This window comes from Lampetra planeri, chromosome 41, assembly GCF_965212315.1.
Source record: "Lampetra planeri chromosome 41, kcLamPlan1.2.h2, whole genome shotgun sequence".
NCBI classification, from domain to species: Eukaryota; Metazoa; Chordata; class Hyperoartia; order Petromyzontiformes; family Petromyzontidae; genus Lampetra; species Lampetra planeri.
This window is the reverse complement of record NC_136147.1, coordinates 4,280,837-4,306,626: the sequence shown is the minus strand read 5'-3', so window position 1 is coordinate 4,306,626 and position 25,790 is coordinate 4,280,837. Positions and strand designations below refer to the sequence as shown.

General features: G+C 42.7%; 1 protein-coding gene across 2 annotated transcripts; it reads left to right on the top strand.

Moving 5' to 3' along the window:
* On the top strand, positions 1 to 25,246 carry SLC29A3 (solute carrier family 29 member 3). 2 transcript variants are annotated; one of them, XM_078613381.1, is made up of 8 exons: positions 1 to 94; positions 2,431 to 2,535; positions 4,347 to 4,606; positions 9,081 to 9,163; positions 11,646 to 11,724; positions 13,206 to 13,353; positions 17,333 to 17,495; positions 18,684 to 25,246. In XM_078613381.1, the coding sequence occupies exons 3-8, from the start codon at positions 4,379 to 4,381 to the stop codon at positions 19,387 to 19,389; spliced, it is 1,407 nt and encodes a 468-aa protein (XP_078469507.1). In that variant the 5' UTR covers positions 1 to 94; positions 2,431 to 2,535; positions 4,347 to 4,378; the 3' UTR covers positions 19,390 to 25,246. The 2 variants fall into 2 exon arrangements, with proteins under 2 accessions (XP_078469507.1, XP_078469506.1); XM_078613380.1 differs by having other exon boundaries at positions 10 to 296.
* The last annotated feature ends 544 nt before the right edge of the window (positions 25,247 to 25,790 follow it).

Genomic DNA, 25,790 nt, shown 5'->3' with positions numbered 1-25,790 from the left:
CGAAAGCGAAACCTAAGCAGCATCATCGTCAGCATCATCAGCATATCCTCCTGAACGGCAGGGAAGAGGAAGTGGTGGCGGCGTTGATGATGATGTGAGCGCATGTCCACTGTCTCGTCCCCGTGTTAGACTCGCGTGTGTTCTGTTCTAACGCGGTAAAAACAAATAGTTTATACAATGCGGCAATTGTGTTCTCGCGTTCTGTAATGTTGCGGTCTTTCGGTCATTCTTGGCTTCACCGGTGTCTCCTCTGTCGTGAAATAATCGAGGGCAAAAGCCGCGCCTCGCCTCGGAAGGTAAGAACCACGGCCTTTGTCCAGCAGTGGATAGAGCAAGGCTGCTGCTGCGAATGATTATTCAACTACATTTCGATTTAAAGCTTTCGTGACTGCAGGGATTCATCTTCTTGGTTCTTTCGGTAAAGTAACGTAGAAGGGAAATAATACAATCATAAAAAATAAAACATAATAAAATAAAAATATAACATAATAAAATAAAAATGAAACATAATAAAAAATAAAACAAAATAAAATTAAACATAATAAAATAAAAATCCTCACGACGTTTCGGCCACAACGCAAGCAACCGTCCTCAGGTGAAGAACAGGGCTGTCGGAAAGACCGCGTCTGAATGAACACCACTAAGCTTTGCAGCGTATATTTAAGCTGGATTAGAGGAGGAGAGAGCCTTGACAAAGGAGTTTACATATCAACAGAGGGATTTAGCATATTGATGGAAAATGCAGATATGGGAATAGTCACTACTTGTGGAATGTGTAGGTGGTGGGGGGGGTCTCAAAGTCATATTATGCTCGTGTATTATGTAGGATTAGCAGTCATAAAGGGAGGAAGTAGGATTAGCAGTAAAATAAAATATTAGCAGTAATATTGTATTATTTCCCTTCTACGTGACTTTATATTCAACTACAGTTATACTATATTGTGTTATATCATTACAGTGCGTACGTTGTGTGTGTGTGTGGCTTGCGATGTTGTTGGCCTCGTTATGATCAGCTGAGATGATCTATCCACTACTGCATGGTGTACTTTTAACGCTCTAAACACACCGGTGTGATGATGTTCTAGTGACGAATTGTAATGTTTTGTGTACGTCACAAACCTTAGTAATTGGCTAATTTGTCGCGGGTTTAATGACACATTTACATGATCTCACACCCAATACATCTCTATTACACTATAACAGTAGTTTAACAGTACTTAAAACTGGAGTGTTTCTACCAGAGGTGTGGACTCGAGTCATGTGACTTGGACTCGAGTCAGACTCGAGTCATGAATTTGATGACTTGCGACTCGACTTGGACTTGCATAACAATGACTTTGTCCCACCTCTGAGATGTGGACTCGAGTCATGTGACTTGGACTCGAGTCAGACTCGAGTCATGAATTTGATGACTTGCGACTCGACTTGGACTTGCATAACAATGACTTTGTCCCACCTCTGGTTTCTACATTGTGTATAATATATACACAATGTATAGTGAAATAACATCTGGAATGTTTCTACATTGAGTACAATATACTGTATACACAATGTATAGTGAACTAACAACTGGAATGTTTCTACATTGAGTACAATGTATACACAATGTATAGTGAAATAACAACTGGAATGTTTCTACATTGAGTACAATATATACACAATGTATAGTGAAATAACAACTGGAAGTCACGTAGGTAAAAATAAAAATAAATAGAAATAAAATAATAAATCACGACGTTTCGGAGGCAACACAAGCTTCCTTCATCAGGTGTAAAAAGGCACAGAAAAATAACTACAGTTATTGCCTTTTTACACCTGATGACTCATGCAGCCAGCTATGGCTGCAGAGTTTGGTAGTACATGTTGTTTACGTCGTTTATTGTGAAAATTCGGTCACAGTTCCTATGACCACTGTTTCATTGCTTTTATGGCTTTAATTTAGTGATTTTCGAAAAGTTTTTTGGTTTGGCCATGTTTGTTGTAGTACAGAGTTAGACTGATGGCCTTAATCTAAGTTGTCTTGTGGTTGTTGTTGTTGTTTGACTTGCATCCCACTGGGATTTTTGCACACAGTGTTGGTGTACGGTGCTTTTTCTGCAATATTTTGCTGTCTTTTCTTGGATTTTCTGTTTGCACATAGTCACTATAAGATGTATTCTTGTTCATGTTTTTGTTTTTTGTTTGTTGCGGTTGCACCCGATTCCAGAGCCGAATGGCTCACAGGGCTATACCTAATAAATGAACTTGAACTTGAGCAATCCACTGCTGGATGAAGACATCCCTGAGTCACCACCACCGTCTCTCACGATTTCACAATGTGCGAATCTCGCCCTGCAAAAAAAAAACTAAATGTGTATGATACGTGTCACTGAACGACGGGAAACGTTACCGCTATAATTTTGTATTTGAACAACTTTCTTTTACCTCTAGGCTTGAATACACTTGGAGCAAGTGCTGTTAGCGGGTGTGCCTCTTAAAGCCAGAAAAACACAGGACGGACAGCAATCCGCTGCTCTCGCCCGGACTCTACACAAGGTATTCATTTGTAGCCATATTTTTCTTATTCACGAGTTCCTCTTTTTTTTTTTACCCCATTCTCAAAACAATTTTACCACAACTCGTCTGCAAACTGTACGCGGCATGTCGCCCCATCCAGCATTGGGTTTCGTGCGAGGTGGTGGTGGTACAGCGTAACAACAACAAGGCTCTAACATCCACCGCAAGGCCTCAACCGGGTCTCAAGGCTTTTTTGACGAAGGTTTCCCGCATCGGGATGTTTGGCCAATGCCATTAACGAGTGTGTGGCGTGTTGGTCGTAAGTCAGAGTACTTGGAGGAAACCCACGGATATAAAAGGGTACTCGGATTGTAAATGTTGTGGTTTGGCTCTCCAACATACCGGTGTGATGTACTAGTGACAAATTGGCATGTTCTGATTACGTGACAGCCCTTACTAGTTGGCTGTGTCGGGTGGTGGCGGGTTTTAACGACACATTTATATATTTACGCTATCTAACGCTAAAAAACAACCTGTTATGGATTCCAAATCTCTGCACGAATGCATTCGATCCACTTGCTTTGCTGGCATCTCCGGGCCAGCCTCGCGCATTGGCAGACTTTTTTTTTTTGGGGATTCAGAAGTGCGAGGTGATGAATGAACTCGTGCCTCCTAAAAAGTGCGGGATGGCAGGCATTGCGTTGCCAATTTGTGACATGGCCATGAAAGTGAGTAGTCATGTCTCATTTAAATGACTCGTTTTTGAATACCAACAAATCTATTTCATCATTTGACCACCTTTGCCAGTACCAAAATATAAGAATAGGGTTTTTTTACCTTTTTTCTGGCAACAAATCAATTATGAATGTATTCTGTTGGCAGTGGCGTTCAAGTACAAATGATACAAAAACCTCACCATATTCATCATTAATGCTGCCTTCTAACAAACATATGGGCTGGCCTAACATGTGTGATAAGGCTGGGATATTACTATTTCCATATAAGTGTGGTGGTGAGGCAGAATCAGAATCTTTATTTATCCTGGAGAAATCTGATGAGCTATGAAGCTCTTTCATGTATGACCTGTAAGGACAGGTTCGGAACGTGACAACGCATCTGTCATGAACCCTAACCTCTGAACTACTCTTCCTAACCCTAAAGCAATATAAAATAACAAGTTAATGACGAAAAATATTTTTAAAAACACGCTTTAATGAAATGTACCGTACGAGTAATGGCAGGATACGACAACAGACAGTGAGTTTATCAAAATTGTGTAAAAATTACATCAGATGACCGACCATCTATGTGAAATGCTGAGTTTTACAGACATGGAGACATACAGGAAATGGTGGATGGGGTTTGGTGGTCAGTAATGTCAGGCTGGCTGATGAATGTTAATCCTTTTGGATTGCAGTTCACCAGACTGTGAATAGCTGACTGTGGATACGCCTTTGCAAAGATGTAATACACAGTGTACGTGGGTGTATTGAGTCTTGCATCGATGGTAGTGAATGGGTCTTTATGCGAAGCCAACCGTTTCAATATAATACATACCTTCATATTCAACGTTTTTGGGTTTAGATCGCGTTATTTATAAATGTGTCGTAACCCTCCACCACCCGACACGGCCAATCAGTAAAAAAGTGTCACGTTGACAAAGACAAATAGTTCACTGCTTTAGCCTACCGGTGTGTTGAAGCGTGAAACCACAACATTTACAATTTTTGAGTACGACGTTTTGCTGGTAATTGCATCCAGCATCATCGGGCAATTCGCCAGAATGAATAATATTGGTCGCGAAAGCCTACGTGTTAAAATAACACATACTTTGTCTCTTTCGTACACAGCCGCCACGCAAAACGCCAGACTCGTGACCGACATGGACGAGCGTTCGCGAGGAAGAGGAAGAGGCGGTGAAGGCATCGTGAGGAGCTGTTTATCTCAGGACCTGTCGGACCCATACCACGCCACCTACCTGTCCTTCTACCTCCTGGGACTGGGCTCCCTGCTGCCTTGGTACTTCTTCAGTACCGCCAAGGGCTACTGGGATTACAAGTTCAGTGCTGGCAACAGCTCCTCGGAACAATCGTCCAATTCAGATCTGCTCGTGAGTTTGGGGTTTTTGGCATACGTGGTGCCCAGTCGGGGTTTTGCCCGACGCATCTCTTTAATTATTTAAGCGGCTTGGTTGGTGCCAAGCGCGTACGCGCAAAAAGAAACTAAACTCCTTTGTCATGCAATGTTTTAAACTCCTTTAAGCTTATAATTTGATAATTGCTTGCGTTGCATAGTGCATTAACTGTTGGTGTCATGTTTAGACATGCACCCTTTCAATAGAAGAATATATATACAGTTGGATACCGGCTGATGCAAAGGCTCTAATTCATCGCAAAAGCAGGGCAGAAAGATTAGATAACATTTGAGTTTGGGCCAATTATTGCATCAGAATCTTACCCAAATAGGCCTTTTTCATTTATGCACCCCAGTACTTCTGTGTCCCCATTGCAAATTAATCCCTTGGAAGACTCCCAAACATACAGGCAATGAGGTGGTCATGAGAACAAAATGGTCAGTACAGCACCATAGGTTCATGGTCCCATTAAGCAGATCTCTGAATGTAATCCTTTTGAGCGTGTTGGGATTCCTCTTGGTACTCCAGTTTACTCCCACAAGCATTAACACTCATTTGACAAAATTGACCAGACATTCTAATGCAGATGTACGTCCTTTTCAATTGAACACGTAGGCTTTCGCGACCAATATTATTCATAAAATAGGTTTTTGGGTCAGATCGCGTTATTTATAAATGTGTCGTAACCCTCCACCACCCGACACGGCCAAACAGTAAACAAATGTGTCACGTTTTTCACCCTGATGCTGCTCTATTTAAGACCGGAAGCAACAGGAGAGCTTCACCATTCTTGCCTGATGAAGCTCATTGTAATTATCAGTGAAACGTTGTACTGAAATTTTAAAATGCTGTTGATTCTCTCTTCAGCACACCGGTGGGCTAAAGAAGTGAATTATTTTGTCCTTTGAAAAACGTGACACATGTTTTACTGTTTGGCCGTGTCGGGTGGTGGAGGGCTACGACACATTTATAAATAACGCGATCTGACCCAAAAACCTATATTATGAGTATGTCCTTTTGTCGATCAACTGCTGTATGTAGGCCTCGCAATGCCATATCAGTCCTTTAAAGTTCGTTTCCCCACACTTCACCATGTTGGTCAGTGCGGGTTCGTGAATGGGGAGGACCAGGTCTGAATCCTGTATCACTTGCCACTGATGTTAACCATGGCCGGAATTCGGATTTAGGTTTCCAGGTTCATAGTCCAGTACAGTACAGTGTGCGAACCACTGCACGACTACAGCTCCCATAAGTAGAGGGACTCCGCTACTTACGAACGAGTTAGGTTCCACAGGTCTGTTCGCAAGTCCAACTTTACTCCTGTCGATTCAAAACACGTTGTACGGCATGTACACTAAACACGGGGAATGGCTTTAAAAGTTGTATAATCTCCTGTAGATGTAGATACCACTGGTTATTCATGCTCTGCGGATGTAGATGCCACCACCGTCGTCTATTGCGTGGCGGTTGAGCTTACGATTCTCGGTCCGAACAGGCAACTGGACATACGGACAGGTTTGTTCGTATCTTTGAAAGTTTGTAAGTTGAATGTTCGTAAGTAGGAAGAGTCCCTGTAATGGTTGTGCATGGTTGACACAAAGCCGTTGCATACAACATGATGCATTGTCAACGTTGTTCCCTGCACATGTGATATGATTAAATGTATCATGAGCTGAAGAACTGATATGAATCGATGCATCGTTCCACCCTAATGCACATTGAGGATACATTCCTACTTTATTCGCACATTAAACGAGTGTTGTGCCATTCTTTATTTGACGTTGTAATTAAACAGTATATTTGGTCCTTTTTTGGGTAAACAATTTCGACATGGGACAATTAACCTGAAAAATTACAATGTCTAACGTAAGCATCATTGGGGCTCTTGTAGACGTAAAACTTCCTTACACAGCAGGTTACTATGATACTTTGGATCCAATTTCATCGCTGTGTCTAATGCTTTTTTATTACTCCGTTACTGTAGTAGAATTGCCCATTTATGCAGAAAGGCTGTGTCAATTACCACTCGCGTAACATTACGTGCAATCTCTCCTTAGGTTGTGTAGACCGTGATGTACATGCGTTTTGCTGCACTGTTCATTATTCTTGGTGCCGTTTCACCTAGAAGCTGTATATGTGGAACAAGGTGTAATAGTGAGCACACTTCAGAATCAGAATGAAAATCTTTCTTCGTACAGGAGTATTCCGATGAGCTGTGAAGCTATTTTTTTCACAGATGTACAGTCGGGGCGGGTTAGAAAGTTATAACGACAAAACAATACAAAAACATTCTAGGAGTGCAAAGTATAGGAAAGGTGAGCAAATCGCTAAAGATAACCTTTTATTTTACCAGGTAAAGTCCACTTAGCTATTAGCTGCATTTTCAGTTGTCGACATTTTAATCTCCCAGCAAGGAAGTTGAAACAACGGTGAAAGTTTCTTAAATCCCCCACCTTTGTCCACCCAGCGGTATAAACGGGTGTTACGCAGTCGATTGGCATGTCGTGTGTGGTGGGGTAAAGTGTGGGTGCTCTCACATCTTCCAAGATGTATGGCATGGAAGAGTAGGCCAAACACCCTCTAGAGGTGCTGTCCAAAGCTCTCTCTCGTGGGGACCCCCCCCAGCACTGCCGCGAGCAAGATATTTCATGGCTGCACCTTTACTTGCAGTGGAGCATTTTGGGAAATAAATTAAATCTCCATGTAAACACGACGTATATTTTGTAATTACCGAATTTTTCCGCATATAGCCCGCATACGCATATAACCCGCAGACGCATATACCCCGCAAAAATTGCGTTTTGTGTAAAACAAATTTCAGATAGCCCGTACCTCCATATACCCCGCATGGATTCATATATTTAACGTCGTTACTGCAGCTTAATTCCATCATATTAATCCGAAGTTTACATTTGTAATATATTCCACTATCAATTGTTAACATTAAAATCATAACGTGCACAAAGAAAACAAACTAACCGAAAACGAGTGAACTTAAAACCGTAAATAAGTAATAAAAGTAAATATCCAATAAATAAGTAACACATAACTGGTAGATAAGTAAGTCCAGTTTTAGTACTGGTAGATTGCGCACTGCACAGATAATAGCAGCACTACCGTAACGCCGTTGCCTGGCCCCCCCACCTCTCGCTCCTCCCAGCTCTCCCGTCGCCGGTAAACAGTGCACGCACTTCAAACATTGTCGTTTAATTGTACAAGCAATTCATTTAAAACTTGATAACATGTGCAATTTTAGTGTGAGTGGTTTATTCAGCAGTGCTTTAGTCAAAGGTAAGTGTTGCATAGTGGATAGTCCTACCATGAAACAATTAAACGAGTCGTGACATGTCACACGTGTCAAATATTGTTGGGATAGCCCGCACCTCCATATACCCCCGCAGGGTCTTGTTTTTTTTGTAGAAAGTGGTATACCCCGCGGGTTATATGCGGGAAAATACGGTAATCGGTGGAGAGTAGCCTTCCAAACGTACTGTATGTTAGCCAGCAGCAGTTGTTTAAGCAAGCAAAATCTAAAGCAGTTTCGACCTCCTGGGTCTCATCAAGCCATTTTTATGAGAAAAAAATATGATTTGTAATAGCTCTCTCAATAAACCATTAGTACAAAAAGCACAATTCAGTGTGTCCTTAAAACTGGCCTCATTGAGGGGTGGGGGTTCCCCAATATATGATATTTGTTTTCTCAACAAATATATGAAAGGTAAAAACGAACATCACTGAAACTATCAAAAATCGCAAGTCAAATCTGGTCTGCACAATCCAACGCCACAGTCTTATGCACAGCACAAGCACGAAACTGAGACTCCCTGGCACTTCGTGTTTTACACAGTGTGGAGATGCAGCTCACAACAGGTACACATGATTGCACGCGGTTTGTTTTTAGAGCTTCTAGTACTATTTTAAGTTTTGTTAAATTACTGCCCCCCAAAACCACATTTTACGTGGGACATAAAATATATGCACGCACCATTACATGTGGGTGGTTATACAAATAGTGCTTGTTAAAGTAAATCTGTATGGCCATGATTTTAAACCGTTCCTTATTTTTACACACAGATATGGAGCAAAAGGTGATTTATTTTGTTTACATCCAGGGTTTCCCAAAACCCCAACCCACCAATCATCTCCATTCTGTTCACAGTAATGAATGGAGTAGTTCTCATTTGAGAATAAAGCTCGGGTCACATTGAATGTTAGCATTTGTCACGTCTAAACAAAAGAAAAATAATCATACTATTGTCATGGCATAGGACAAATATTATTCCTTGCCTCTTGCGAAGGGGATAATTCATCTCAATGGGCTCTCACATTGTTGAAAAGGGGAATATTAATTACGGAGTGAAGTTCTTTGTTCACCCATTTAAAACGATCAATGTAAATGTTGATCTTTCACACCGTGTATTTTGTTGTGTATATTTTGTTTGTCTTTCAGGTGTATTTTGAGAGCTACCTGTCCATAGCGTCCACAGTTCCCAACGTCTTTGTCTCGGTGCTCAATGTTCTTCTAATTAACAAGTAAGAGTCTTCCTACTACATATCTGCACAAAGTTATTTGTCGGGGCCATCGCATGATCATCCCTTTTTAAATCCTTTATATTAAGTTTGCGTGCTTGCTCTGCTTGCTTGCGTGCTTGCTTGCTTGCTTAGGACCGTGCAAATCTTTCGGTCGTTTTTTAACCCACTTCCCGTGATCCAATCGAGCTGACATTTTCCACACAGACTCGTTGTGCCAGACAATTATTGCTCGTGAAAAAAAATTGCCAAAATTTTACACTTTTTAGGCAAAAAAAAATTATTTTACATATATTCAAATAGAACACATTCATGGCTTTGGCTGAACGTCAGAGTGTTAGAGCCCAGAGCGTAACCCCTCCACAGGCCGTGGCGGAGTAGCGCAGTTGGTAGCGCCCTCGCTTCCCATGCCAAAGGTTGCGGGATCGATCCCCGCGTCCTCCACAGGCGAATATATTTTTAAATCCTTTATATTAAGTTCGCTGCCACGCATATAAAGGATTTATAGTGAAAAACTTTGTTTTTACGGGTTATACTTATTAATCACCCCAGGTGGCCAGGTTCAGTTCAGTTTAATTTGAACTTGCTTTCCTACCCGGCTTCGCCCGGGACTTGGATTCTTGTCTTAGATTAATACACGGCCTACGCGGAGGGTTTGGGTGGGGGGGATGCGTGTCGTTAGCAGGCACACTGCGTGACGGTGCCGCATGTGGGGGATATCACAGATGTGACGTCACCGCTCACTTGCCGTGCAAAATATGACCATTATTGCGCTCCCCACCCTCCCAAAATCCAAAAGTGTATATTTATACTTTTTGCATTGTGTACAGTCTGGAAGCTACCCACATGCCAAATTTCAAGTTTGTTGCATGTCGGGAAGTATGCTAAACATTTCGAACAGACACACATATTCACAAATTTCCCTTTATATATTTAGATTACTCTGAGCCAATAAGCTCTTAAATCGAGTTTCATCAACAATAAAACAGCACCGCTTCTCCGACATACACAAGTCAAGTAAAATAAATCAATAAACAATAACAGATAAGCGAAATAAAAAATAGATATCAAATCATAATCACAAAATAAAAATCATCTTTTGTTTTTGAAAATACAAATTTAGTTAAATATATATTAACAAATAATACGCTTGATCTGAAAAAAAATATCAACTTAAATCTTCCATATTAATTGCAATGCTGATCGGCCTAAAACACGATGGCATTATAGTGAGGATTAAAAAAACCACAGCATCTATAAAAAAAACTTATTGTAAACAATGTGCAAAAGTTGTCACTTGCAGGCAATTAATATTTGCCTTCGGATCGGAGCCCTGAGCAGACTTTTAGTTTGCATCCAAGCTGCCGTGTGTGAGTAAACTAGGTTCTCAAATTTAGTGAGTTTATGGTTGCAGCTCATAAACTCTAATGCCTTGACAAGAAAAAAAACCCATCGTACTTTGTATGTATGTTGAAATTATTTCCCAACGTACGTAGCCTATTGTGCTAATCGGTTGAAAAGGTAAATATTGCAACTTAAACGATATTTATGGAATAAGTCCCGTGAAAAAAATCTCTTCGGCCACAGTAAGTTTATTGGCAGGCCGGAGATGATATTTCTGCACAAACATATGTGCCTACAATTCTCTTGCAATATTCTTGCGTAACATTGCACGGCTGCCCTTCAAGTGAAACGTCCCACGAGCCTTTTACCTGTGTCATCTCATGGGCCCAACCTTCACGGCGATCCTGGATTTTTATTGTCACCGGCAAAAATGTTTGCGCTCATTCTTTTGTAATGGAAAACATTAGAATGTCACCCGGGAAGTCGCATTTGCAAGTTCAGTCACGTTTTATAAATTTTATTGGTAGCTATTAGTAGCCGGACGTATAGTGACGAGCCATTACACTGTGTTCCCATCGTCAATTTTAGCTCCCTTGCGCTTTCTGCTAATGACAGGGAAACACAGACGCAGCGGCTTCAAATTCTGCAATCGCAACTCCTTTTGGCAGTACAGCGTTAAGTGTAACCACACGAATGGTCGTACGTGGAGGCGTCACCAATATAAAGTTGTCTGTGCAGCGTTGTCGCAAGATTTGCCGTTTAAGCGCGGATAATGGTTCAATCACGTGCTGCCTGACTGATATGTTCATTACACAGACGTCAAGAAAGGGTGACTGATAGCAGACTCCGGCTAGTTTACCTGATCTGACGTTGTCATAAATATTCCTTTGCGTAGCTCGTTATTAAATGTAATTTCGTCCAATGGTACGCATCACCATGCTGCAATATCCTTTAGCATGGGATGCATAACAATGTCTGTGACCCCCCCCCCCCTCCGTTGTGCAATGAGACTGGTTATTTTCCTGCATAAAAGTGCTATGATTGCAAATTCTGGATTTACTGACGGGACGCCAAGTCATGTGATGTTGTGCCAAGTGGGTTGTTTCCATTTGGTTGACTCGCGCTGTTTTGTGATTTGAAGGCTGTCAGCAAATGTCCGCGTGCTGTGTTCCCTGGCAACCATGCTGCTCATATTTGCCGTAACGGCCGCCTTGGTCAAGGTACAATCTTTCTCGGTCTCCTTCTAAGCACATCCTCTTTTTGAGACAAAGTTCGTTCCTATTAATTAGGCTTGTGTTCCAATAGGCAATTAACGGTCCCCCCCCCTTGAAAAAAGGATGAGTCTAAGGGCTTTCCTCTGGTGATATATAAAGGATTTAACAAATAGATTTATTAATTGTTTGATTTACCCACTCCCAAGCGGCATGATGAATTGTCAGAAATCAATAAAAAAATATAATTTGTCTTTTTTGCACTCTTTAGTTTGCATTTCATCTCGCGCTCAGTCTCATTTGTAAAGTTTTTTTGGCGCCATTAGACCATATGTAATGCTCTGATATCATTTGCATGTCATTTGCATTAGTCATAAATAATTGCTTCTTCTTGCACTATTTGATGCATCTATCATGAGCTTAAGAATTAATTTTAATCAATGAATGGATTCTATATACAAATGTATTTTAACACTTCAGACAAAAAAACCTACGTATAACATGAAGTGTCAGTATTCGTATGCAATCTATCTCACCTCATGTGAAACTTGTCATCAAATATTGCCAATGGAAGTCATATATTGACAGGTGGAATTAAATATGAATGTATTTCGCCTTAGGCGTTCATATACTGCCTGTCTGTAGACACAGCATATTGTTGAACGATATTATCTTGGCCCTGATGTCAAGCACGGTCAATCATCAGATTGGTGACTTCTAAAGAAAGACAAAAAATAAAAAACTGGTTTCGGCAGGAAGTCATATCTAAATTTTCCCTTCTGGGTGAAAACTCAAATCGGAAATGAGCGAAATCAAAGTTGTGCTTGTACTTTGGATATTAAAGACCTTTGTCCTGATTCTCATTTTCGTAAAAAAAAAAATGTACCGCCTAAAAATGTTTATCATCAGTTGTGGTTTATCCACCGTTGCCATCCCTCATTGTCTGGAGGCGCCACAATCGGTCTCACTCCTGCACATTCAGCGATCTCTTTATTCCATCTCCACGGTGGTCATACTCTCGAAGTACATTCTCTCGTTTCCTTGAGCTTCATAGAATCGTCACGCCCCCCCCCATCCCCGAATAATATAAATTCATAAAATAGCTCGTGGTGGTGCGTCAATCCATCCCTAATCCACGTGGACTTATATTAAGTTCACCTTTCAATTTAACACGTATTAGGCTTTTGCCACCAAAAAAATCATAAAGGTTTTTTCGGTTGGATCGTGTAAATGTAAATGGTTCGTTAAACACACCACCACCCGACAGATCCAATGAGTAAGGTTTGTCACGTAAACAAAACCTGCCAATTAGTTACTACTTCAGCACACCAGTGTGTTGGAGAGTAAACCCACGACATTTACTATTTATTTACTTGACAAAACTTAAGAATTGGCTGCGTCGGATGATGGCGGGTTAACGACGCATTTTTATTAATGCGATCTAACCCCAAAAATACCTCGATCATGATTAAGTTTCACCTCGTTCTCAGGTGGACACTTCAGCATGGCTCTCTGGGTTCTTTGGAGTGACCATGACGTGTGTGGTGGTGGTGAACTCTGCAACGGCCGTGTTTCTGGGCAGCCTGTATGGCCTGGCTGCCCTCTTCCCAGCAAAATACCCGCAGGCGTTCATCACAGGTGTGTGCGCGTGGCACGGTGGCGAGATGTTAAATACCTCGCCTGGTATACAGGAGGTCGTGGGTTCTATCTCGACCCTGACTCCTGTATATTTGGAGTTTGCATGTCTCTCTCCCCGTGGTCGCATGGATTTTTCTCCGGGTCCTCCGGTTTTCTTCTCCACATTTAGAATCAACGTCTCACACGTTTAGAGTATTTGGCTGCTATAAATATCCACGTGATAAGCCACTTCGTTCGGCTATCATTTGTGGCCAGGTCGCTTCTGAAAAGAGATCTATTGCTCAATGGGCCTTACCTGGTAAAAAAAAAAAAAAAATTGTACAGTGGAAAATAGATATTAGGCGCGTAAGGATGCATTGACACATTGATCGAAATCCTTGTTTTGTCTTCTCCCCAAATCTTATACCGTTTGTGTTGTTGGTGTCATGTTACCAGACAAAGAATCCGTTCAGATTGCTCCCAGAACAGTGCAACCCTACACATGAGAAAAACCTTACCAGGATGCTGTGGCTCTAGAAGGGACGATGGCCGGTGGTAAATGATATAACGATGGCGTGACAGCCAAAGGAGTAAACTCCTCAGTACGTAAACCGAGGAGATGGAGCAATAAAGTCAACCCTTATGCGGGCACTGGGTGGATTGTTTCATCGTACGATTGTGAGGGTTGGCGATGACTTGGGAAGACCTTCAATACAGCAGTGGATTGATCATGGCTGATGATTATGATAGAAGTCAATTTACTGTCTGTAGTGTATGGCACCTGTATTTGCATTCAAGCAATGAAGCTAATTTTAACACCACGAAGCATTAGTGCTAATGAGAATGAATTCCAAATATATATGTAAATTTATACGTAATTAGCTCATCAATACAGCACTTTCAGCCCAGAGCACAGCTGGACATTTCTCTCCCCAAGACCTATTTATCTATGTCAGCCGAATAGTCTCTGAATAGTCTCATAGTGAGCACGACCGGCCATGGAATGAACCAGTTTGGTGGGAGGTAAGTAGTTTACATTTACGCAGCCTCGCATCAATGTCGATAAGGAATTTGCGAAAGTGCGGTCAGTGAATGCTGTCACACAGCCAGTGACGTAGCTGTCCACTGGCGAACCAACCTCGACTTGGACGTATCAACTCTGCTGAGCAACTCCCCACCTTATGGAAAAAATACAAAGGTAACATACTCTTTGGTTCTTTCGGTAAAGTCACGTAGCTGAAAAAAAAAACGTTTTTTTTTTGCTGTGATTGTTCCCACCTGATGACAGACGCTTGTGTTGCATCCGAAACGTCGTGATTTTATTTCCTTTTTTTTACCTACGTGACTTTACTGAAAGAACCAAAGAGTATGGATCCTTGCAGTCACGAAAACTTTTAATCTAGAAAGGTAACATAGACAGTAAAGACCCAGAGAGATAATTTACATAAGTAGGGCCATTGTATGCTAACCCAATTCAAATATTGAGCCATGATCCGATTGCTGTTTAGAAGCTTCCCTACCACTATTCCTCATGGTCCTGCGATATTACGAACCATCTCGCTCCTGCACATGAGCTATGCTCCATCTCCGCGGTGGTCGCTTTTGAGAGGTTTTCCTCCTTCGGCTGTTGTTCCACCAACCCGTCTTTCGTCCATTGTTAGTCAGCCCTCTGAACCATGTTAGTTTATGCCGACCAAATGTATGTTTGTTAGCAGTCAATTTAAACATTACATGCAAATAATTTAAACATTAATCGGAATATAATGAATCATCACTTAACAGTGATGCTTACGCTTCACAATAATCAAATCTGTAAGCGACAAGATAACCTGTTGTAACAAATACGATAAGAATCGATCACGATTCGTGCAAATTATTGCGAGTGAGAAGCTACAAATGAGATAGAACAAACGAGAAACAATACAAAGGAGACGGTAAAAAGAAAAGAGGCAAAAATTATAGAATTGTGACTAATGGGGACGGGGTGCGAATTATTGAATGCATTAGAACAATTCATCCCCATCCTCCGACCCCCCCCCCCCCCGCTGCCCCCGCCACCCCCCCACCGCCCAGCCATTCAATGTCCAGGATCATGATTCGATTCAATTCAATAATCGAATTATTTTTTTACATTTTTGTTTGACGGTAGCATCGGTAATAATGCATGTTTAGTGAGCTTAAGATAATTCTTCCACCCTTACCGTACATAACAGTAACTTCCCAATTTCGCTTGCTAAAGAAGGTTGGCTGACGATGCTTCCTCGTGGTGTTAAATATAGAGCAATGGTTTGAACAGAATCCGTCCCTCCCGCCCAGCCATAAATTACAAGGATGACCGGAGGCTGAGAACAATGTTGCCTTCGCCAAGTCTGTTTGCAAATCTACCTTGGCAAGGTCGTTATGCCATCCATGGGAGTGAGACCCTACGGTGAGAGAGTACACACATATCCATGCCTCATACTCTTTGGTTCTTTCGGTAAAGTCACGTAGGTATAAAAAAAAAAATCACGACGTTTCGAGTGCAACAAAAGCGTTCGTCCTTAGGCGTAAAAAATAATCCAGCAGTGGAACTGCTGAACCAGCGAGAGAGCTGTTACAACAAGGTTATATATATGTGGCGATGAGCAAGCAAGCGGGGTCTGAGCTACGTGACTTTACCGAAAGAACCAAGGAGTATGGATTCCTGCAGTCACGAAAGCTTCAAATCAAGATATCCATGCCTCCTACCCCAGGGAAGTCCAGCACGGATGAAGTGGCACAGCTTTATTTTCCACCTGGAAGCTAGTTCAATCGATCCCGCCCGCTGCTTTCAAACCATGGGCACGTCGTGTGTGTTTTACTCGCCCCTTCCTGTTTAAGTGTTGTTCTCGGAGTTCCATGTAATGAATCGTCCACATGCTGATGAACACTGGGTTATTTTTTTTCGAAGATCGAATCTCTTTCTTGCGCGTGTTTTGGCAGCTGTGCCGTGTAACTCTCCGATGTTGTTTTCGGGTTGCATCGCGTCTTGTTCGCTATGATTTCCTGACATTTCATGCCAGATGCTGTGGGAGCTTTTACAGGAACTTTTTATTTGTCCCATACAACCTTACTTTAATATTTATTATGTTTCAGATGTAAAGCTGAGACTGGTACGGTCTGTATCGCCAACTTTTAGCAGTGAGAAGGAATGGTCTTTTTTTTCTCCCCGCCATATGTGGTTAGCTTGGTTTGCTCCCGCACACGGTGGTACTCATTAAAACATGTATCGGCTAGACACCCCAATGCAAGACCCTCCACAAAAAAAGCCTTGAGACTCGGGTGTTTCCACACAAATTTTGTCCGGCTACTACTGGATGTACCCCCCCCCCACCACCACACTGCAGGTCATGGGGGTTATATGTCCCGACTTTACCGTGCTAATAAGTGGGGCCTGGTAAAAGCTGGAACCACAGGATGTGAGAGAATACTGTGGAACCACAATTTAATTTGCCATACTGCTGTCTGCTGCCCACAATGTTGCCTTGTAGCAGCCGATAGGAACCTGCATTGTGATGCATGCTGGTCGCACGGACTGTACAGATTCGACCTTGCTTCCACAGTTTTACAAGATTAGGCGAGTTGAAAGTGATTTAATTAAAAAAAACTGTTACTGCGTTATGAAAAGTCAGCTCATTAATGTTTTTGTGTAATTCCCCATACCAAGACAGCTTCCCAGTGGATATGAGCATTACCCCATGCAAATTTGACTCGATAATGGCCCTATGGGAAAGCAAAGTACATTATTATTATTAAGAACATGATTATATGGCTGTATAAACTGACCCCTGCCATATAGGAATGTGGAATTTCTATAACTGGCTTAGACCCGCCAATGGAGATGCGCGTTGGCCACACTATTTTGAGACGCGGCGCAGGCTTCCATAGAAAAGTAAAGGACACTGCTATTATGTTATTATAATAATAACAACGCTGCCCTGCAAAACGGGCGAAATGCTGATGCAATTAACTCGCACCACAGGACAGGCAATGGGAGGCACACTAAGCGTCCTGGCTTCCATAGTAGACATCGCGGCCGCGGGAGATGTGACGGACAGCGCCTTGGCCTACTTTCTCACGGCGGACATTTACGTGCTGGTGTGCATCGTCATCTACCTGCGACTGTGCAAGTTGCCGTTTGCCAGGTGCGTCCCTCCCGCACTCACAACAGACACTAAGATCCCCCCATATAGCCTTAATGGACTGTTGGGGCAAGTGCTGTTCGCAAACGCCTAATTAAAGCCGGCACGGCACACGAAGGGGATGGGTAACCAGCACATTGCCCGGCCGCCTTTGTCTCCCCAGTGGTGATCTTCTTACAATGCAGCAGGTACTCATTTTAGGCCGAGTCGACCTAGGGGAGGCCCAAGACTAGTGCGGATAATCGTCACTCGTGTTGACCGTGAATGGGAATCGTGCTCGGGTCACCGGGTTGGTAGCATAGCGCGCTAACCGCTAAGCTACCACTCCCCGCACAATTTTTACAATACCACCACCATCTACACACATGCGATTGTACTGGGATAATTGGCGGGATACACGTTCATAAACCAAGACGAATTGGCACTCAAATTTAAGGTATCGACACAAATTACGAGGATGTCAAACCGTCCGCCTCCTGTCTCTGCGCTGCGAAGTGGTCCATCACCCTGATTTCCACATGAGCTTCCTTGCAAAATATTACGGCTTCAAGCGCGAAAATATTAAATCACTTTGAATGCGTAGATTTTTTTTACTTGTAAATATTGGCTGCCAGACGAGCTTTCAAGCCACATGACATTGAACCCTTGGCGAGTCCTGCATTTTCGAACACCACGGCGGTGTGTGGATATCACGGGGCATGTCTTGAGTTGGATATCATCCAGCACAAAAAAAAGTCACATACACAGTGAGCTTCAACTCTATATTCTCTACACACCAAAGAAAGTTAAGGGACACTTTTTTGCATTAGTATTGATTCTCTCGTGATCTCCCATGTTTTTGGAGGAATTTAATTTGCATTACGGAAACCCATGAGTATCTGTGCCTGGGCAAGATGCCTGTATCTACAAATTAAGTTTCTTGCTCTGGTTTTAACGTGCAAGTTATGGGCTACCCTTTCATCAGTTTGGTCGGTTTTCTGTTACGCAAGTGCCCAGTAGCAACAGCTTTGTAACTGAAGTTTTGTTCGTATTGGAATTACCATGGCCCTGTGTTGCAGACAAATAGATAGACATACGGACATACAGAAATAATGCATCAACGCTTTCAATCTTAATTGCAACACATTAAAAAAACACATTTGTTTCCTCCATTTCTTCGGCAACCTGTTCCCCACCCATGTCCCCAATTAGGTACCACATCGATTACAAGGCCCCTCCGTCAATTAATTACGACGCGCGGGACGCGGCGAGCGTGCAGTCCGACACGGACGAGCCCTACCCGGCAGACACGGATGTCCTGATGGCGCCCGCCGACACGCACGCCCCAAGACAGCACCAGCAGCAGCGATCCTTCCCGCCGGTGCGGGCGATTCTGCGTGAGACGCGCTGGCTGTGCCTCTGCGTCTTCTTCTGCTTCTACGTCTCCATGATCCTTTTCCCGCCCGTGCTGGCCAACATCGTGCCGACGTCCGTCTCGCCCGAGAGCGTGTGGGCCAAGAAATATTTCGTGCCCGTCGCCATCTTCCTGGTGTACAACTTGGGGGACCTGGTGGGCAGGGTGACGGCCGGGTGGCTGCGATGGCCGGCGCCCGAAAGCTGGCTCATGCCGGCTCTCGTCTTCCTCCGCACGGCGTTTCTGCCGCTCTTCGCCTTCTGCAACTACCAGCCCCGGCGCCACACGTCCACCCTGCTGCTCGCCAACGACGCCGTCCCGGTGGTGCTCACCGCTCTGCTGGGGGTCACCAACGGGCACCTGGGCAGCACGGCGCTCACCTTCGCGCCAAGGGTGGTGCCGGCGGAAATGGCAGAGGCCACGGGGGCTGTCATGACGTTCTTCCTGTCCCTGGGCCTCGCCGCCGGGGCTCTGAGCTCCAACATTTTCATGAGGTTCATCTGAAGTGTAAGGCACGGATAGGTTCAGGGAGAGATGTCGGAGATGGGAGGGATGGGAGTAATCTGAGGGACGGGAGGGAGGGATGTGAGCTGTTTATGCGGCAATGGTGTAGTGTGTTTGTGTGCGTGGGTGGTTTTATGATGTTTTTAGATATAAACCCGAGTGCACTAGTTACGTTGAAAACGGCCTTTTCTTGTTTACTTCATCTAATATTTTAACCTGATTTTGCTTTTTCTTTAATTACAAAAGTGCCTTAACTGAACGCTAAAATTCAATTTTGAATTCGTAACTTGCACTCCGACCTCAATCTAAGAGGGCGAGAACACACCGTATGTCATTTTTAAATGTGAGCCGCATTTCAAATATTTGCTTGTAAAAAAATACAAAAGTTGCTACGAAACGTATAATTCCATTTTAAAAGTCATCAATGGTGAATATCACCGCGCAAATGGTGTACTCTGCGTAATTAAGAACATGTAATTAATAACATCCCCTCTGTGATACTCATGGAGGGAGTGTTGGTGTCGTAGGTTAGCACGTTGTGACTTGAGTTCTGTTCCTGGCCACAGCTAACGTTAGTGGCAAGTGATATCTGGGACCAGCCTTGGGCACCCCACTTTCACCAGCCTGCACTGACCAGTGTGATGAAGTACGGTTAAACACAAAAAAAAAACCTCCATGACTGAAACAGCATCGGGAAGTGGGCCTTCATCCAGCAATGCATGAACAAACATCTCTAAATGAACTAATAGGGTTTTTCCCCTTTTTTCTGGCAACAAAACTGACACCTTTTGCAAGGAATCATGCTTACATTAACCACAATACTTGCAGTCAAATGCAAACAAAAAACAATACTATTGTTTGCATTTGACTGCAAGTATTGTGGTTAATGTAAGCATGATTGCTTGCAAAAGGTGTCAGTTTTGTTGCCAGAAAAAAGGGGAAAAACCCTATTAGTATATTTTGGTACTGGCAAAGGAGGTCCCATGATGTAGCTCTAAATGACTTTTGTATGGATGTATGTTGAACTTCTTTCGCACAATACATAGCCAACAGCACTATCGAAGGTGTGGGGGAACGACATACATATTGTTTCCCTGTATAGCAACCTGCGCTCCTTCAACGAGGGATGGATAGCAAAACTATACCAACACTCTCCCGAAGCCTTCTTCTTGTGGCCAGCAGACCTCACTGGCTGGCATTCGGCGCCTGAACATATTGCCATGCGCAAGAACGCATCTGTTACGGTACGTTCCTATCAAATTAAGTCGCATGCATACCGAGTATGATGAATGCAAGCCATCGTTTCCGCAGAGTTGAAGCCAATATGCGGCCCTGAGATTGAGGTCGGGAGTGTGTAAAAACAAAGGAGGCGTTTTTCTAACTTTTTTTTATCGAATCGAGAGTTTCATCCGAAGCTATATTGCCTGCAACAAGTGCGACGCTTTGAAAAGGGAAGTGGCGCGCTCGCGCGTCGCGAACGAGGGACCTCGTCACGATCCGTGGTCGAAAACGTTTGGGCACTCAATTTATGGGTTGAACAAAAAGGTCAGCGATTCAGCCGAGAAGCTTATAACTGCCGGAGACATGCATGAGGCCCCGTGAGATAGCCGGGCTTTTACCTCTACGAGGAGGTCTGCACTTTAATGACCCTCGTTCCATGTTCTGTGTCCCAACTGAAAGCTCGCCGGCGTGCGTTTACCTTCTGCGGATGAGTTTGAGATTACATTTATCTTTTCTTTCCCATTATCTGATTTCCGTGCAGCAAAATCTCTCGCAGCCAGACTATTGGGGGAGAGACTTTCTGGCTCCGTGGATGTATCCGTTGTAATGCAATTATTTCGTGCATTCATACGCAATCATATTAATAACAGCTTCGTGTTATTAATCAACTAATATATTTAATTAATATGTTGTAAGGTTATAAACATTTTAAATGTAAGATTTACTGTTTAATAACACTTTAAAATAATCGCAACGTGTACATGTGCTTGAGGCAGAGGTTCAAGGTTGATTCCCAAACCCAAGAAACAGATGGTGACTGTCTTGGGCTTGAAAAATCTTAGAATTTTTTTTGTCAAATTTGAAATAAATATTACCACGAGGAGAGAGAGTGAGGAAAAGCCCTCGCAAAGCTCGCAGATAAGCACGGCGTTCATTAGCATGGGTTCCCCCAATTCCACACCACATATAAATGCATGCATTATGACGCTTGGGAATTGCATGGGTACTCTTTGTTTTTTTTGGTAAAGTCATTTATTTAATATTTTACCTACGTGACTTTACCGAAAAAAACAAAGAGTGAATCGTGCAGTCACGAAAGCTTCAAATCTAGAATTGCATGGGTGTTATTTGTATGCGCTGTGATGGTCAGTGATAGCATTTTTCACTTCCCAGTCTGAAGAACCACATCTAAAATTTCCTGCGCAAGATTAGCCTCGCGTTTTACTCTTTATCATACCGTGTGCGGCTTAATTAGCGCATGAACAGGTTGTAATTTTGTTGGTGACTTTTGCTGAGATCCATTTTATTTCTGTAGCCTTCTCCGAATTCTGGCTTATCCAAATCGGGCTTTGTGAGGATGTGTTGTGTTCTCAGATGACAGGTTTTTTTTATATTTAAATAACGATCACTGTATATGTGCAAATGTAACCATTTCAGTAAATTCTAAAATACGGTTCTACAACGTACCTATTTTTATTACAAAATAATATTTAACCCCCTTCCCCAATTAGTTCAGCTTCAAGAGCTTTTACTGTGCGTTAAAACTGCCACTTCATTTCAGTATTTAAAAGTGTGGAATTGTTAACCATCATTTTAACTTAAACATTTCCATAACGAAAGCAAAATAGAAGTCACAGAATCATCAAAATTATGTAACATTACGGCATGTAAGTTATATAATACAAGTCGTGTCACTTGATGGTGTTTTGTCCAATTCAAGATGAGTTTTTCAGATGTTTGTTTTTATCTAGGTCTGGTTTTCCAGAATAAAAAAAAAATCAGAACACATCCATAATACCTTGCCTATAAGGGACCCATAGACTTGAAAAAGTAGGTACTTAAAAACAATGCCGTTGAAATAACTAGGCATGTAATGATTATTATTCATAGCTTAAAAATAGATTCTTAAAGCACACGATGTATGCATTCCATTTATTGTCTCTGGTTTGTGTGTGTAATTGGGTCACGTTAATGCAGCCACGATAGACGCTACACTCGCCACTATTACTCCATTCGCAATGTATGGTCTGGCAGCTGCCCTCTTCTCAGATCAGAACCCGCAGGCTTCCATCACAGCTCCATGCCTTTGTGTGGATTAGGTGATTGAGGTTGCCTTGATTCTTCAATAAAATCCATTATTTTTTTTGGTTTCTCCCCCTCCCAATTATCTTTCCAATTGTCCTATCGGTGCTGTGGAACGAAACGAAGGAACACGCTGATATCTTGGAGCGTGTTGGAAAACGGTCCGCGTAAGTGGATACCAGAGAGCTCCCTCTGGGATCCCTTCAAGTGAACTTTGGTCCTTTCACAGCAGATGGCAGCCCTCTCCCACCCGCTCGACATGTGAGAGCGATGTCCGTCACATACCGGTCAGATCCAATGTTTTAATTGGCATCAGGAATTTAACAAGATTAAGTTGAAAGCTAAACAAAAACTGTAAAATTTGAAAGATTAAAAACGGTAAACTATTTTAATATTAGCAGGTAAAGCCCACTTTGCTATATTGCTCTTTTTCAGAAGCGACCTGACCGCAAATGATAGCTCAATGAAGTGGCTATATGGAAATCTATCGCGGCCAAATACTCTTAAACGCATGTTTCTAAACGTGGAGGGGGGAAAAACCGTAGGACCCACAACCACGGGGAGAACGCGCACACTTCAAATATACAATGGGTTGGGATCAAACCCACGACCTGATGCATACCTGGCGAGGTATTTAACATCTCTCCACCGTGGTGCCCAATGTAACATGTTTTGGGTGTGCAGTCATTGGTGACCGCGCTAAGACCATCAACCCTCTCCACTTCAGAACCCTGTTTAATCACAGGATTGAAACCCAGCTTCTCTGTGGTGCCAGCACAACGCTCTGACCTTTGAGCCAGCCGACCACCTTTGCATGCTTTTTTTTTATTGGCTGATTATTCATTGCCAATCATCCGTACTACCTTTGAATTTCATTTTTTTACAGCGGAGGAACTTGACGTACAGTGGAAAACCGTTCAAAGGGAAGGAGAAAAAAATCGAATCACTGCTAAAAAACGGAAAGTTGCCAAATGTTAAATATTTTGTTTAGAAATACTTTTATTTTTTACAAATGTGTATTGGTGCGAATCGAAGGCGTTATATTTTCAGGACAATGCAAAGAAAAATCTAAATCGCACGCTACATGGGAGAATATTGAAGTCCCGATTTTGCCAAATACTACTCTAATGGTTGTATAAAAACTCATGTATATACGTTGTAAAGCATTTGTAATGAAACCTTTGTGTCTAATTTTAATGTGTAGAATGAACGGAGGCCTGTATCATTTCTGAATTAATCAAATGAACGTATCCCATGTCGCAATGTTAGCTGACTTCAGTGATTTATCTCGGCAAGTGATGGAAACTCCACATTCCTATGATAATGCTCAGTCTCTGCTTAGCACCACTAACTATTTAGTTTCTACTCTTAGGTTTTTTTCGGTAAAGTCACGTAGGTAAAAATAATAATTAAATAATAAATGAGAATTTTTGTTCTTTTTCATTTATTTTTATTTTTACCTACGTGACTTTACCGAAAAAACCTAAGAGTATGAATCCTTGCAGTCACGCAAGCCTCTAGAATTATTTAGTTTCTGCCACGTAGTGTCTAGCTGGTGGTGCTTTATCACCAACTGGTGATATTACTGCTCGCCATATCGGGTCGAAGCTCAAGATGCCCATCGGCCAATGGCCGTTGACCCCACCACACCTTGACAGCCGCTCGTTGACCTTTCACCAGATCCCGCAGCTGCTGCATAGTAGACACGTGACCTCCGCAAGATTTGAATTTGACGGTCTGCCACCATCTGGAGAGAGACGCGTTATTACGGAGGCGTGGGTTTGTGCGTTTGGTGTTTAGCCCGCTCGTCGCCACTGTTTTGAGGCCATCTCGCGCTTGCACACGTGATCGTGTTGAGGGTAAAGAACCCCCAATTATCATCCTTCGGTTCGTGGTTTTGTCCACGTGTTTGCATTGAACTCTGTTTTTTGTTTTGCTTGCATTTGTCTCTCATTTTCATTTATATTTTGTAAGAAGGAAATGTTCAGAATGTATTGTTTGCACGTTACTCTGAAAGGTTTTTTTCTTTCTTTAAAGGCTAGTAGTGAGAATGCGTTTGACACGTCGCATTGCTCGGGATAGGGGTGCACAGAGCGATGTTCTATACCAAGCGACACGCGTCTTTCACTCTGCGCCTCGCAGGAACAAAGGGAAAACCACGATGCTATCATGTGAGGTCAGAACCCAAAGCTTTTACCCTGTGTTTAATGCCCTCTGCATTAAAGCACATTAAAGGGGGTGGCGGGAGACAGCAGTGGTGTGTGTGGTGATGGTGGGGTGGTTACCACACTGTACTCGCTATCAACCCAGATACCGAAGTTGCATGTTCCGGCCACGGCTAAAATCGGTAGTGTGCGATATCAAGCTCCTGTACCCCCCCCGTACCCTTCACCAACTCACACTGATCAGTGTGTGGTGAAGTACCCCCCCCCCGCGATTGACACTATGGGTTGAGATCTACATCCAGCAGTTAATTGAGAGAGTGCTGTACTGTACATTATTACGACTTCAAAAAAACATACAATTCAATAAAGGACGTTTTTTCCCCCAACAATACTTGTTTCATTATATTTCTTGTTATCTGCTGAAGATAATCTGTCTCGATGATAAATGCTCTTTTGTAAACGTTATTTAAATTTAGCAAAACTTCGCTTAGTGACACACTCATTACACCACGCATATTCTCTGTTACTACTGTATTGCATTATTTTTCATTGACAAAAAATAATTACGGGTTGAACAATTCATCTACCAACATTTAGCAAATTACCGAGATTAAATTTGTTCAGGAATTGAGTGTGTGTGTTTTTGTGGTAATAATGTGAATGTGCCAGCTTACCACTGGCTGGAGGCTTCGTATCAACCCGTTATAAAATGTAATCTTGCACACACATAAATTCGGTCCACGTACTTCGTAGTTTTCTTTTGTCGTTTGCATTTTTACACCGCGAATAATTCCTTTCATCCAGGAAAGCGTCGCAGAGTAACAGGTCACTTATTCAGTCTGGTTCTGCATCGGGGATGTTTGGCCGATTCTAATTGGATGCGGTGTAATGGCACGTGGGAGGAAAAACACAGGATTGACCAGAGCAAACTGA